The sequence below is a fragment of the Microtus oregoni genome, unplaced genomic scaffold (genome assembly GCF_018167655.1).
Source record: "Microtus oregoni isolate MIOR12 unplaced genomic scaffold, Mior012 000012F_ref0000307, whole genome shotgun sequence".
In the NCBI taxonomy this organism is placed as follows: domain Eukaryota; kingdom Metazoa; phylum Chordata; class Mammalia; order Rodentia; family Cricetidae; genus Microtus; species Microtus oregoni.
In genome coordinates this window covers 2,252,341-2,267,500 of record NW_024543071.1, presented here as the reverse complement: position 1 = coordinate 2,267,500, position 15,160 = coordinate 2,252,341, and the positions used below count along the sequence as shown (strand labels likewise).

Here is a 15,160-nt window from a genome sequence, read left to right as displayed (position 1 = left end):
CCCTGTCAAGAGCTGGGAGTACCACTCACCAGAAACACCATGGTGGTGGTGTCACCGCCAAAACGAAGGAGGGCAGTTACTAGAGCTCAGAAACTCCTTAATTAACAGGAAGAAGTACACGATACATATGTAGAAAAATACCACAATGAAAGCCATGACTGAATTGTAGCCTTAGAAGCCAATTTAAAAACAGCGAAGGGCTGGGTAGACGAATCGGTGGGTTAAAGGCTTGTTGAATAAGTTTGCGAACCCAATTCGGATCATCAGAGCCTCTGGGAAGCTGGACTGTTGTGTGCACTCTGTGCTGTCACTAGGTGGACATAGGAGAACCCTTGAAATTTGCAGCCCAGCCAGCCTGGTGTACACAGAAGTGAACAAGAGAGCCCGCCTCAAACAAGGTGGAAGGTGCGGACTGGCATCTGAGCTTGTTTTCTGACCTTCACACCTGCCCCCCGCCCACCCAACACACACATGATCTCATCTCTAAGTGTCACGCTTGCTCAAGGCCATGAGGTAGGGCAAGGTGGCCACAAACACCATAGTGGTTAGTATAACTGAATGAACTTATTAGTCAGAGCCCCACATAGCCCTGAAAATAACCCCTCTGGTTCCTAAGCAGTTCTCCTGGCTGGTAACACACGTTTTCACTTGTAGAACCTGCAGGTAAGCCTGTCCGTTATCTCGAAGCCAAGTTTAAATGTAAGTAAGGGAAGTGAATAATGAGCCTGCGAATTCACAGAATTCTGCGTCACTTCGTCCAGCTGTACTGCAGCAAGGGGTTTTCAGAAAAGGACGCTTTTCTTACTAAATGACTGTCAATATGAAAACACATGGCACCGGTTATCTCAGCTAAACAATCCAAGAACGGAAGACAGAAGCATCGGGTTACAGAGTTTAAAAGTTAATACAGCCACACACAATACTTAGATTAGTGCTTTAAGTAGATAAATTAAGTTGCAATGTGTCTCTTAAGCAGTCATTGAACAAGCAAGATGAGAAATAAATTGAGTTCCACATTGGCCTTCCTGGCATCTAACATCTCTCTGTCAACACGCTGATCCTTTTTACTGTCAATTCAACACACATTTTGCAGACCCTGGGCCTGCAATTATTTCATTTCCTTTCTTGGAAATGTAATTTCCACTTACTTTTGGAGAATAAAAGGCAGACACAAAAGGAGGAAGGAGTAGCAGTATTTTCTGATTAAGATTATCTGTGCGAGATGGTGAAGAGGGAAAAAATCTATACACCCGTTCTGAAGCATTTCTCAGAGACTAACTTGTCTCTGCCAAATTGCTTTTGTGTCTGGATATTGGTTCAAATGCTGCCAGATTGCTGATGTCAAATTAGGTGTTAAACAAACTTAATAGCAAAGGCAAAGAATGAATACAGATCATCTTTCTGGGAGATGTACAAACAGCTCCTGGCAAAGAAGGGCAAGAGGACTGTGAGAAGACATGCTTTGAGATCAGGTAAGACTGCAGATCAGCAAAGAAGGCCATTCATTCCAAAGGAGAAGGGGGATCTCGAGGGCCCCACTGAGAGAAGAGCATGAGAGGAAGAAAACACTAGTTGGCAAAAATAGATCCAAATTGAATCTCAACTTCATTTGTCCAGGTTTCACCTTTTAAAGCTAAGACAGCGAAAACTACAAAGGAAGGGTTCTTTCTCTCCTGACAGAACAGGAAATCAGAGGTTTAATTAACTGTGATTACAAGATTCGGCTGATCTGATTGGCCTCACCTCTTCCTTTTCATTAAGTGACAATCTAGGTGACACCCTGGCATGAGAATTAGTGCACAAGTGTAGACTGACTTCAAATGGAGCCTGCCATTGTTATAAAACAAATTGATCCTTCACTACACTGGTTTGCAACATGGTCAATAGCAGGATTAACCCTGACAGAGAGCCACTTGGAAGTTGGTCTCTATAGATAACCCTGTAGGTGGCACAGTCTGTCTCCGGGAAGACCAGGATGAAGCACACACACCTTCCAAGGCTATACAAACGCAGGCTGCAAAGGAGTCAGAAAGATCTAGTACCTTCTTCAGGTCAAGGAGGTGCAGAGAGTGACAGACTAAAGACAGGTGTCTTCTGGTGCAGAAGCATCAGCCTGGTCACCCCTTTGTGTAGGAGGAGAACCCAATGGATGGCCAGTCCAGTAGGTGTGGCGTTTGCTTTGGAGCTGAAGGAAATCACCAAGCTGGGAGCCTAGAAGCAGAAGCTGGCTCAAAGGAGAGGGAAGAGGGTTTGGAAGGCCACATCAAAGTCTTCTGAAGAGCAACAGATCAAATAAACGCATATTATAGTCATGACAGATTCGTCTACATTCTACTTAATAAAGAGCATCATTACTTACTGAAACGTAACCTTGGAATTCGTGCATCCTTCCAATTTACGGGGCCCTTCACCTGGCTCAGGTGTTAGGGGACACGGGCTGTTGAATTCTGCCTCCAGAGTTTTCTTGTTCAAGGCTGTTTTTACACTGGATACAGAACCCAACACTGGCATGGATTTGGACTCTGAGGTGGCTAATATCCCGGTAGAACCTTAAAACCAAACACATACCTCAAGTTTAATAATTCTGTGTGATGCTTATTAACGGTATGAAAGATTAGCTGAAAATGACCATAGGAAGCAAAGAGGCCAAGTTGGTTAAAAACAAGTTTAAGCACATGCTAAAAGAAAAAGAAAGTCCCTACCGCCAGTCTACTTGCTTTGGGAACAAGTCTAACTTTCAGGGCACCTGGACCACGCTGGGAAATTGTGTGCAGACATTTAAGAGGCTGCAAAATCCCAGGCCACACTCCCTTCACTGACTTGACTGGTCCTTAGTAATACTGCAATTATGGACACTCTTTCTTATTTCCAAATATGGCTTTTCTGACAGCCCTGCTTGAAACATTTTGCCTCTCAAGAGTTAATTCTTCCGAAAACTCAGCTCTGCATTTCAAACAGAAAATGGACCAATGTCAAAAGGTTCTTTCTAAAAGGCTCATGAAGACTTCTTAAGCATTAAACAGCTTTTATGAACATTTTCATTTTAATGTGAATGAGCAGTAAGTGGATTTATTGCCTCTTAAAAATACAGACACAAGATTATAAAAATTAAGTGGCAAAGAGTTTGGGCTGTTTACCTTCTGGTCTCTGCTGCTCTTTGGGACAGGATTTAATGACTACACTAGGACTTGCTACTGAAAGTATTGGCTCAGCATCCCAGAACTCCTGGGCTGAAGCTAATAAGCCTCACCTTGAGTTTTCGCTAGGTAGCACGCTATAAAGAACACCTACCTCAAAACTTCAGAAGGAATGCTCTTAACAACCGGACTACACAAGTCACACATATGCAAATTAAATAATGTCAAAATGATGTCAGAAGACAGCCTTGAAGGGTGCCTGAAAAGAGGGCTGACTTGGGAGACTATCACAGGGTCACGATGCGGCTCAGGTGGAGAAGTGCTTGCCCAGCATGGAGTCAAGGGCTCCATCTCCAGTGCAGACTGAGCATGGTGGTGTAAACCTGGAACCCTAGCACTTGGAAGGTGGAGGCAGCAAGACCAAAAGTTCAAGGTGACCCAGAGCTACATAGAGACCCTGTCTCGAAAAACTATAAAAGAACCATCTCCCAATCTGGTATTACACAATACAAAATGTTAGCAAATCCCAAAGGAATTTAGCTTTGGGGTCATACCTTTCATGTGGCTGTGAAAATGTCTGGAGAACCTAAGAGGGACTGAAAATGGGCTCAGCAATTCAACTACTCCTCCCTTAGTTCAACTCCAAGACACAGACCAACTCTGGTCTGGTGACAGGTGTGTGACTTTCTTACTTTGTCTGGGCAGACAGGATGGTGTCATGCCCGAGGGCTCTGTTTAAAAAGTCCCTTTCCTTCCAGCTACACTAAGCCTTGTGTTGCATGAGGATGTGGAAGACAGAAGAGAGGGGCAGAAAGATCAAGCAAAGAGGATTCTGGGAAATATGAAGTCTAATTCAAGATTTGCCTCCTCTCAGGTGCTTTGTCCTTGGTAACTCAACTGCAGCACTAGACTGTCCTTGTGGGAAGATCTCCTTCTGAATGCACCAACGCTTGCTGCTTATTTCTATGTCTGCAGCTACTTAAAAAGGGGGGCAGTGAGCTGGGTTCCTGTTTTCCATATATACAAAAAGAAATGAAGAAGGCAGTGTTTGCGAGGTTGATTATTGCATTCTATATTTCCTAAGGACCTCTTGCTACTCTCTGTCAGTCTGGCGGGCTACCAGGCTGGGGGTTGGGAAAGTGGGGACAGCACCGAGTCCCAGGGCAGATGCTCAACAGCTGGGGCTGAGTCTACAAAGCCTGGCTACTTCCTGAAGTCTCCTTCCTCCACTTGGTCCCTCCCCTATTTCCCAGAAGTCTTAGTGTGCAAGGGCAATGTCACAGGCCCTGTGTAGGAGACTCAAGCCTGTGCATCACTGATCTCCGTCACTTTCCTCCTGTCCCACACCTGGTGGGTTTGGCGGCCTTCTTCTTCTCTCCCCATGGAATTTTCACCTTGTCATTTCATGAGCTTTAGAGAAATTTTCATGTGACAAATTCTGTTTCATGCTTGGAAAATTGTGACCCATTGAAGGGGGAAAAGAGGGTTTTGTTTGTCTAAGATAGTGAGCAAAAGTTTGTCAAATTTCTTGTTTCCTTTTTTCCCCCCTTGGCTATTAATTACAACTCACCCCTCAGTGTGTTCTGACTGTCTACTTCACCAATAACAGATCATATTTCTTTGTTCAGGGGTTGGAAAAAATTTTGAGGCAGGCTTGCATGTAGCCCAGGCTGGCCTTCAAGTCACTATGTAGCTGAGGATGACCTCCTGCCTCTACCTCCTAAGAACTAGGATTACAGACGTGTATCACCATACTGTTTGTATGGTTCCTTGGATCAAATCCAGGGCTTTATATATTCCAGGCAAACACTATACTAACTGAACTACATCCCTAGTCCCCAACTCTATTTGATTTTTATATTTTATTCTAATTTTCTTGGAATGGGACACTGAGTATTTGTACACTGGCAAAAAAAAATCAATCAAACAAATAAATAAAATGAAAGATTCTTATTGTGTCTCTAAAATGTGTTCCTTCCTCCACTTTTGGAAGTATTCCTATTTCCATATTGACTGGAACCAAAGTGCTTCCTCATTTCTGCTGGAAATGAACTCTAAAGCAATGAGTGATGTGTGTGTCTGGCTTAATCCACAAATGGAAATGTTTTTGAGAAAAGGATTGGAGCAAAACACACAATATAAACCATAGTCGTGGGAATGCCATAGAGTAAAGCCTAAGTAGAGAGACCTACAGAAGAGCCTCAGTGGGATTCTGGGAAGGCTGTCAAGGCACGAAGTCACCAGATGGACGAGGTGAGGTGGCTGAGTTCTAGTAAAACCCTAAAAATTGTCCCTTACGTCCCTTTCAGGTTGTTTGCTGGGTGGGAACTCCTTGTATGCCATTTATCAGTAGAATTCTCAAATCAGACTACACACTTACTATTTTTATGTCAATGTCCTTCCTCCTGTTTGGAAGTAGGGTAGCTCACTGTTCTAGAGCCCAGTCTGGAGGCTCAACTGGCTGTGCAGTGTGGGGACCCACTCGTCTCTACCTCCCCATCGCTGGATTACAGACCGTGGACTTAAAAGTATGGATTCTGGGGTTTGAACTCAGGAGGTAATTACTATCTCTTCGGACGGATGACTCTTATGTTTGTAAGTTTGACTGCTTATCTGGCCAATTCTGATTTGAGGAATCACTCAGTTGAGTCAATCCCTATGAAAAGCAGAGCGTGACCATCACGGTTCCATTGAGAATATTCTAACAAGTTCAGCCAGGCAGGGTGGGTCAAGCCTATAATGCTAGCCCTACGGAGACTGAAGCAGGAAGGTCATATGAGTTCAAGACCAACCTGGGTTATATAGCAAAACCTTGTCTTTAAAACAAACAAAACCCTTGCCACGTCAAGTTGGTCAATATGATTCAACATTTTATAGATATTAAGCGTTCGCAAGGACTGTTTTTGACCAAGCTGAGTCTTAAAAAAAGCTCAGCCCAGGACCTCTGGTTGCTGACTCTTAGTCTTCCTTTGTGATGGTTTTTCAGAACCAGCTTCCTGGCTAGCTCCCATAGGGAACATTCATAAAGGTTTCGGTTAATCGCCATTGCCAAAATCATTCAGACAATTGCATCCACCCAAAGTTTGGAACAGATCCTGCGATATAAGACACGGATAATGATGTGAATCAAACACCCAGTGGTGACGGTGCATTCACTCGTGGGGGCAGAGCAGGAGTCTTTCCCCCGGGTGGTCCAGTCAGATCCAGGAATGAAATGGGTATGAAAAATGCAGATGATTTCTCTGTGTTTGCTGTCACTGAGGTGTAATTCCCACTAAAGCTGCAAAACTAACTGTGCCAGGCAGAGTGGGGGTGGGCAGGGCACTATCTCATCTCGAGAATAATGTCACAAAGTCACTAGAGATACACGGAGAAACTGAGGCAAGGAAAGGCTGGATAGCTGGCCTAGGGACAAGCAATGGGCAAGTGACAGGCTGGGGCTGGAACTCAGGATGCCTGTTTCCAGACCCTCCACCTGACACTGCATTGTTGACAAAATCCACCCTGACGAGAGAAGGGCTTAAGGCCCACAGGGAAGGAGGAGAATGTTCTTGGGCCCTATGGCCACTGGTCAGCTGCCCATGTTCCTGTAAACAACCCCCCCCCCGACTGATACTCCTACACACAGCAATAATGAAACATGTAAACAACCAAACTACAAAAGCAAACAAAACTCATGAAAACAGAAGGGTGACAAGCTAGAAAAACAAGATTGGTGGAAAGGAGGGGACAAGAACCTGGGGTGAATATCATCAAAACACTTTGTCTACATGTATGAAAACCCCACCCTGAATGTCTTTATAAGGGGCTTTGTCCTGTACTCCCACACTAACCAGGTCAGATCTACAAATAAAGAGGCTGATGCCCACGTGAACATCCCAAGAGGTGCCACAGACACTCTTTGCCCAGCCAGTACTTCTCACTCACATTAAAAAACAAACCTAAACATTCAATACTGATTTTTTTAAAAGATGATTTCGCATTAAAGGGGTTTAAGGGAAGAAGAGAAGGAGCACGGAGGATTCGAAGTGGCTTACTACTGCTATCTGCTTCTGCTGTCACCTTCCTGCGACGTAAAATCCTCTCTAACTCAGTTTCACTGTTCTCGGGGCCAAGGGATTTTAAGCTTCTCGAACTAGTGGATTTGTTAAGTGTCCCCTAAAACAAAAACAAAAAGGTTAATATAATATGCAAAAGAACATAAAATGCAAAACAATAAAACATCGTCAAAATCTGAACAGAACTAGGAAACAAAACAAATTACACACAAATGTATATGGGGTTTCTCAAATGTGCTCATACGTCCTCAAAGTACTCAAAAAGATGCTGAGGATGGTGGTGACTGTCACTTCATCTCAGAAGAGCAAGCAATACAAGACCAGCTCGTAGGCAGATGACCGCAAAGGTCAACCGGAAGGAGATACTTGTCCACAAGTGATGAAGATGCCGACAGGTGTCCACTAAGGAGAGAATGAGTATATTTCACTCACCTTGGAAGGGTATCTTCAGACAGGAGCCGTGAACTACTGAGCACAAATCCTCTGGGAGCTAGAGAATTGTGTGGCCTGCGACTGAGTGAGTGACCCTGGCTGCACACCAGGTGGTACTGTTGTGGCTGAGAAGCAGGCACATAAGGGCCCCCAGTGGTCTACCGAGCTACAGTGACATTGGTGTGGGAGAGGAATGCTGTGGTCCTATAGGGATGGACTGGTTTCCATGGTCCTGACAAACAAGAACATAGATGCACTTTTCCAGTGCCCAGAACATACTGCAGGCACCGAAAGACCATCAGGTTAGGCTTCTCCTGGAACTGGCCTTGGCTTTCTGAGAAGACAAAGACCAGAGAGCCATGGTTCCCCATCCAGGTCCTTCTCGAAGTCTATGACGAGGGGGAGCAGCTTCCCATCTCTTTCCCCACTCGAGTATCTGAACAGCACAGTGATAAACTTCTCACTTAGAGGTGAGTGTGTAGCTCATCATGAAGTGCTCCTCTTCAGTTGTACCATAAGCAGGGTTGGGGAGATCAGAAGACACAAGATACAATCAGAGGAGCAAGCAACAACCTGCCCGATTGCACGTCTGGGTGAGAAGAGGCTTTGGTTCAGCAGGGATTGTAGTCAGCCCAGCCTTTGTATCAGCTGTGAACTTGCTACAGGTTTTATTTCTATTCCCTCCTAGCTTCCAGTTTCCAGAAGGGTTCTCAGAATCCTATTGTTTAGGCATGGAAAATCTCTAGACCATAAAACAACAAAAAAGTTCCTTGTGGAAACCAGATAGTTACAAATCTGTCATAGAAAGGTTACAATGATGCTTTCATTATCTCTAAGCAGGGACCACACCTGTTTACAGACACAGACTGGGGTGGGGTAGCCCACAAGGCTAGGAGCCTGTGGCTGCTGTTAGCTGCCTAATGAACTGATTCCAGCCGACATGCTTGAAAAAGATTCTTAGTTTATTCAGGCATGTGACACTTTTCTCCCTGGAAATGCAACATTTTGCTTTTCATTTGCTACAAAAATTTATAAAATATCCAGACAGAACAGGCGTGTAATTTTGCAACAGCTCATTTAAGTTCAGGAGTGAGATGATTTGGTTCACTGGGTTGTAGGCCTGTATCTAGTTGTTGCTAGAGCGATACAGTGAGGTATGACTGGCCCTGGGAATTAAAGAGAATGAATGGCCACTTTCCACACACTTGAAAAGAATGCAAAGAACAAGCATCCCCACATTATTTCTATCTAAGCTTCTAGGAAACTTACCATTTGAAACACTTGTGAGTAGCTATTTAAAAACCGTACGGTTCTCACTATGGAAATAACTTATAGCGCAGTCAGATTGTCGGACTCTCAAGGCCATTGTATCATTTTCCCCAGTGGAAATGGCTGTTGGAAAGGAAATTACGTGCTATCTACTGTTATTAAATTTATCTTTTCCATGACCCTTCAGCTCTCCCTTTGGATAGCAGTATTATTTCCCCCGAAATCCAGGCCATCATGAGCCGGGTGCCAAAATAATCATTTTCCAAGTTGAACCCCCAACTCTTTGTTCATTTACTGACTTAGGTATGATTGATGCAGCTTATGTATGTAGGAATAAAGCTTAGAGGCACTGGCGGCTGGAGGACAGAACGCTTCTGCATGACTCTCAAGTAAAATGAAGACGAGCTCGGCTAGTTAAGCTCCCGAGATTAGTCTACTTCTGCATCTGACTTCTCTGTTGGACTCATAAAACGTGCCAGCCAGAAGCAGGCTCAGAAGCCATGTGGTACACACGGTCACCTCACTTTACAAGCAATGGAACCCAGTGAGGCTCAGGGCTGTGGTCGGGCCCCACAGAGAGCCAGGGGTAAGCCTTGAGTTTTAGAGGTAGATCGAAACCCCAAATAGTAGTCTAACTATTTCAAAGCACCACTGTCACTCAGCGGTCACCTCGCATGTTAAAAATATCACCATACTAACAACTGCCAGGTGACCAATATATACTGGCCAACAATTGCTGCACCTGCTCAGAACGGTGTCCCTTGGAGCTACAGAAGAAATCTGCAGATGAATTTGTATCTGCTTGTTCTTTGGAAATTACCAGAGTCTCATACAATGGCTTTTAAATGACAATGAGGCAGGGAGAGGACCAGGAGCAGAGTCCACTTAAAAAAAATTAATGCAAAGAAATATTATTCCAGAATCATTACGACGAGTGATACATGAATATCAGAAAAGACAGAGGTCTAAGAACAAACCCTGGGCAAGGATGAAAGAATTTTCTAAAAATATTTTTCACAAATAGTAAAAATTCTGCAAACCTACCTGCATGAAGTAATATAAAATTATAGTGGCTATTATACTGAAAAGTAATATTTAAGCTGTGGATGTAAATCAGTGATAAAGCAGAAGCTTACCATGTGTGCAGTACACACATGCACACATATACACACAGGCACACAGGCACACGATGATGTTGAATTTATTAAACTTGCTACCATCAACCCCTATCTACCACTGATGCATATTTTATAATCAAACATAGATATTTGATTTTTTAATAAATCAAAATTTTAATAAGTCAAACAATATGGTTGACTCTTCAAGACCAAAACTGCTCTTCTTTCTCACTCTCATAGGGTACCAGGACGTTCTCAACCACAGGAATTAGCATTTGAATAAGCAACAAAGGAGGCTATCACAGGGGGCAGAACCCTGGTCAACAAAGTCTTCCCATCATAGGATTCACAGGGTAATAGCTGCGTCCTGGGGGCGTTCTAATCCCTGACTCTGTAGGTAGACCACCACTGTTAGCCAGTGATACATGCTCTTCAGGGCTAATCCCACTCACTTAAAACTAAAGCAAACTAATTAAACCATTCTCTGTGAAGTCTACTGCTTAAAGTCATTCTTGATGAAAACAATGCTGTTTACCGTCATTATGTGCATGTCTACAGGATGCTTAATTAGCCTAGTAACAACAAACAGGAGGGGTTGTTCCCGCACCTCCTCCACCTGCATTTGTTGATTTACTATGCATAATAACTGGGGTCGGGCTGGAATGAGTCTGAAATAGAGCTCGGGCTGAAGCACTTCCTAGTGACTGCTGGAGAGGGGAGCCAATAGTAACCCCACCAGCTACAGCTCCCACTAGGAAAAGAGACTCAGGGCCAGAGGTGAGCAGGTGGTATGTATGCTCACCAGCAGGCAGGACGCACTTTCCGAGAATGAAATCGGGGACAGAGGGGACAGAGAGACTTTCAGGGAACTGGAACTCTAGCTCGGCTGATACAATGCTTGCCTAGTTAGGAGACTTGAAGCCTTGGAATAGATCTCAAACACCCTATACAAAGAGTACGGTGGTGCACGCCTGTAATCCCAGTTCTTGGGAGGCAAAGACAAGATCATGTCAAGTTCCAAGCCAGCCAGGGCTGCATATGAGGACAAGCAGACGGGAACCAGCCCCCTCAACAGGAGGCCACCGTAGGCTGGAAGTGCAGATTTACTTGTAGGTGTCAGGCGTTCCACTCTCCTGCCTCCGTGCAAACACTCGGTCGGTCTATTACAGCTCTGTTATCAGAAACGGGAGCTGGTCCTCAGGTGGGCCAGAGACTGGATGTCCTGCAGCAAGGTTAGGACTGGAGTGCAGTGATAGCAAACAAGGCATTTGACACACGTGCTGAAGGTAGCCATACGCACAATCCAGCAAATATTTCAAAGAAATGACCCTAATAATCAGTGGACATAAAGCACGCCAGAAACAACTATCCACAAAGAGTCAGACTGGAAAACACCTCCACTACTACCCCGGAACACAAATGGTGACTCTTACCAGAATTCCCTTCAGCTCATCCACTGCGCTCTCTGAGCCCTTTAAGGAGTCTGGCTGCAATTCAAAAGGGAAGAAGAAATTACTGAATGATTTGATTTTAAAATATGAAAGATTTAAAAACTCTTTATTAAGGATGTGGAGGAGGGAGGGGGAGCAAACAACCGGCAGGAGACGTTTCTTCCATGTGGATCTCAGAATTCAAATATGGGTCATCAGGCTTGGTGGCAAGTGCTTTAACGTAGAAAGGAGACTGCTCTTTCGTTTCCCAGCCGCCCAGACCCGAATGATCACACAGAAACTATATTAATTACAATACTACATGGCCAAATGCTTGTGTGTATTTCTAGCTAGCTCTTACATCTTAAATTAACCCATTTTTATTAATCTGTGTATCACCATGAGGCTGTGGTCTACCAGTAAAGTTCTCTGGCATCTTTCTCCTTGGGCAGCTACATGGCGTCTCTCTGACTCTACCTACTCTCTCTCTCTATATATATATATCTTCTAGTCTGGCTATATTCTGCCCTGACATAGGCCAAAGCAGCTCTATTCATTAGCCAATAAAAGCAGCACATATACAGAAGGACCTCCCACATCACTTTAACCGATTGAGCCACCTATCTTGCTGGCCCCAAACGGAGATGCCTATGTGATAAGTTGTTGGTGATCTTTGTAGGGGTGGAAGGAGTATGTGTGTTTGCTCATGGTTTCTGCACAAGAACATGCCCCCATGAGCACAGGACCCCACACGTCCTCCTTTATTGCTCTGCATTTTGCTCCCTTGAGACAGGTCTCTCACCATACTTGGTTCTTGGCCATGCTGGCCATCAGCAAACCTCCTTGATCCTCCCATCTGGGCTCTCTGTTCCGGCCCCAAGCTCTCCAGTGCATCCCCCACCCTGTGCATGTGCTAGAGTTACAGGCATTCACAGTTGGGTGCTGGGGACCTGAACTCAGGTCTCCAAGCTAGCATGGCAAACTCTTATTGAGCCTGAATATAGAATTCCCATGGTTCTTTTAGTTCCAGAAAGGGCAGCTGACAGATGGGTCTTTCACAGTAAGACTACATCAGGAGGACAAATACTTCAAAAGGATACCACCTACAGAAGAGTATTAACACCCCTGAGTGCTGGAGCCATCAAACCTGACCACCTGAGCTCAATTCTGGGCCCATGTGGTAAAGGAAAGAACTGACTCCCCCAAGTTGTCCTCTGGCTCCTTTTACACACACACACACACACACACACACACACACACACACACACACAGTCAAATGTAATAATAAAATTTCTTAAAAAAAATAATCCCACCAAAATCTACAAAGAACTCAAGAAATTAGTCATCAAAAAAAAAAAAACCACAACAAAAACCAAATAACCCAGTTTTAAAAAATGGAGTACAGACCTAAACAGAATTCTCAACAGAAGAATCTAAAATGGTTGAATGACACTTAAGGAAATTCTCAACATCCTTAGTCATAAGAGAAATACAAATCAAAACAACTCTGAGATTCCATCTTACTCATGTAAGAATGGCCAAGATCAAAACCACTGATGTCAACTTATGCTGCAGAGGTTGTGGGGTAAAGGGAACACTTCTGCACTGCTGGTGGGAATGCAAGCTGGTACAGCCCCTTTGGATATCTGTATGATGATTTCTCAGAAAATTAGGAAACAATCTTCCTCAAGACCCAGCAATACCACTTTTGGGTATATATCCAAAGGATGCTCAATTGTGCCACAAGGGCACGTGTTCAACTATGTTCATATCAGCTTTGTTTGTCATAGCCAGAACCTGGAAACAACCTAAATGCCCCTCGACCAAAGAATGGATAAGGAAAATGTGGTACATTTACACAATGGAGTACTACACAGCAGAAAAAATAATGGCATCTTGAAATTTGCAGGCAAATGGATAGAGCTAGAAAACATCATATTGAATGAGGTCACCCAGACCCAGAAAGACAAATATCATATGTACTCACTCATACGTGGTTTTTAAGCATAAAGCAAAGAAAACCAGCTTACAAATCACAATCCCAGAGAACCTAGACAACAATGAGGACCCTAAGAGAGACATACATGGATCTAATCTACATGGGAAGTAGAAAAAGACAAGATCTCCTGAGTAAATTGGGAGCATAGGGACCATGGGAGGAGGTTAAAGGCGAGGGGAGAGGCAGGGAAGGAAGCAGAGAAAAATGTAGAGCTCAATACAATCAATAAAAAATTTGATCCCATTTCCATTTTTTAAAATCAGGACAAAATTGGGCTGAGATGTTAAACTTTTATAGTCATGGTTTCCTGAGAAATGAGCACCCCCTCATTATCAGACATAAACTCTAAAACATCAGTGTTATCCAAGCCAGTTCCACCTACCTTCACTATGAAGAGGATTGGAAAACAGGGCAGCAAATATCCCCAAGACAAGTTTCCTCTTTCAGGAAAACCAGCATGACAACTGTGCCTTCTGAACCAATGCTCTGCCTAAAAGCAGACTCAGAAGTGCTGCCATGCACCAGCATGGTCCTGGCTGCAGAAGCCTTCTGAAAGCTGGACCACACACTATCAGACGTGACATCCTGGGACTGGTGGTCCTGGGTAAGAGGTTTAGATTCAAATACACCCAGGTGCCACACACCATCATGGTCCTGGCTGCCAAAGCCTTCTGAAAGCTGGACCACATACTATCAGACGTGACAATCTGGGGCTGGAGGTCCTGGAGAAGAGGTTTGGACTCAAGTGCACCTAGACCATACCAGCAGAGTTCAGACCTACACCTACACAGTCTGCTGGCAGTCAGTGAAAAGCCCAGCTGTCCACTAAACCTCTCTGCTGCTTCTCAGATTTTGAGCTCACATGAAATAAGGTCCAGTTGTTGTGAGAGAAGAAAGCAGGAGAAGGGTGTCCTGAGGCGTTGACACGGAACAGTGTTGCTTTAAGATGCTATCTGTTTGGTTTTTATTTTGTTCTGTTTGAGGTAAGGCCTTTCCCAGACTGGCCTCCAGCCCACAACCCTCCTCCTTTCCAGGCCTCCCAAGTGCTAGGAATGTAGGCATGAACCACTGCACCAAGCCCACCATTTTCACTCTACATTAATTTGGTTTATTACGACACCATATTTTCATCTAGAAATAGTCTGCTCTCATTTATTTTTCCATAAAAGTTGTGACATAAAAAGTAGAAAAAAACAAAATTTCTTTGCAAGGTAGCACCCACACCCTTCATTATTCTCATTTGTCATTTCAGTTGATCCTTACAATAGTCCCACTGAGTCACACACGGAAGGGACTGGCTGCAGCTGCAGCATCCAGACTTCCTGCAGGATCATTCTACTGCTGCAGCATTCAGACTCCCTGCAGGATTGTTCTAGCACTGCAGCATCCAGACTTCCTGCAGGATCATTCTATTGCTGCAGCTGCAGCATCCAGATTCCCTGCAGGATCGTTTTACTGCTGCAGCTGCAGCATTCAGACTTCCTGCAGGATCATTCTACCACTGCAGCTGCAGCATTCAGACTTCCTGCAGGATCGTTCTACCACTGCAGCTGCAGCATCCAGACTTCCTGCAGGATCATTCTACCACTGCAGCTGCAGCATCCAGACTTCCTGCAGGATCGTTTTACCGCTGCAGCTGCAGCATCCAGACTTTCTGCAGGATCGTTCTACCGCTGCAGCATCCAGACTTCCTATAGGATCGTTCTACTGCTGCAGC

At 44.4% G+C, this 15,160-nt stretch overlaps 1 protein-coding gene across 4 annotated transcripts in view; it reads right to left on the bottom strand.

The window, feature by feature from the left end:
* The window catches only part of Shtn1 (shootin 1), a 104,862-nt gene that overhangs the window by 14,120 nt on the left and 75,582 nt on the right, over nucleotides 1-15,160 (bottom strand). For 2 of the 4 annotated variants that reach the window (XM_041661197.1, XM_041661198.1), the window contains exons 14-16: nucleotides 11,448-11,501; nucleotides 7,175-7,295; nucleotides 2,360-2,549 (exon numbers count right to left, since the gene is read on the bottom strand). In XM_041661197.1, the coding sequence (XP_041517131.1) occupies nucleotides 2,360-2,549; nucleotides 7,175-7,295; nucleotides 11,448-11,501 (365 nt within the window). The remainder of the gene's footprint in view (nucleotides 1-2,359; nucleotides 2,550-7,174; nucleotides 7,296-11,447; nucleotides 11,502-15,160) is intronic. The other 2 variants (XR_005975148.1, XM_041661199.1) reach the window with 1 other exon arrangement.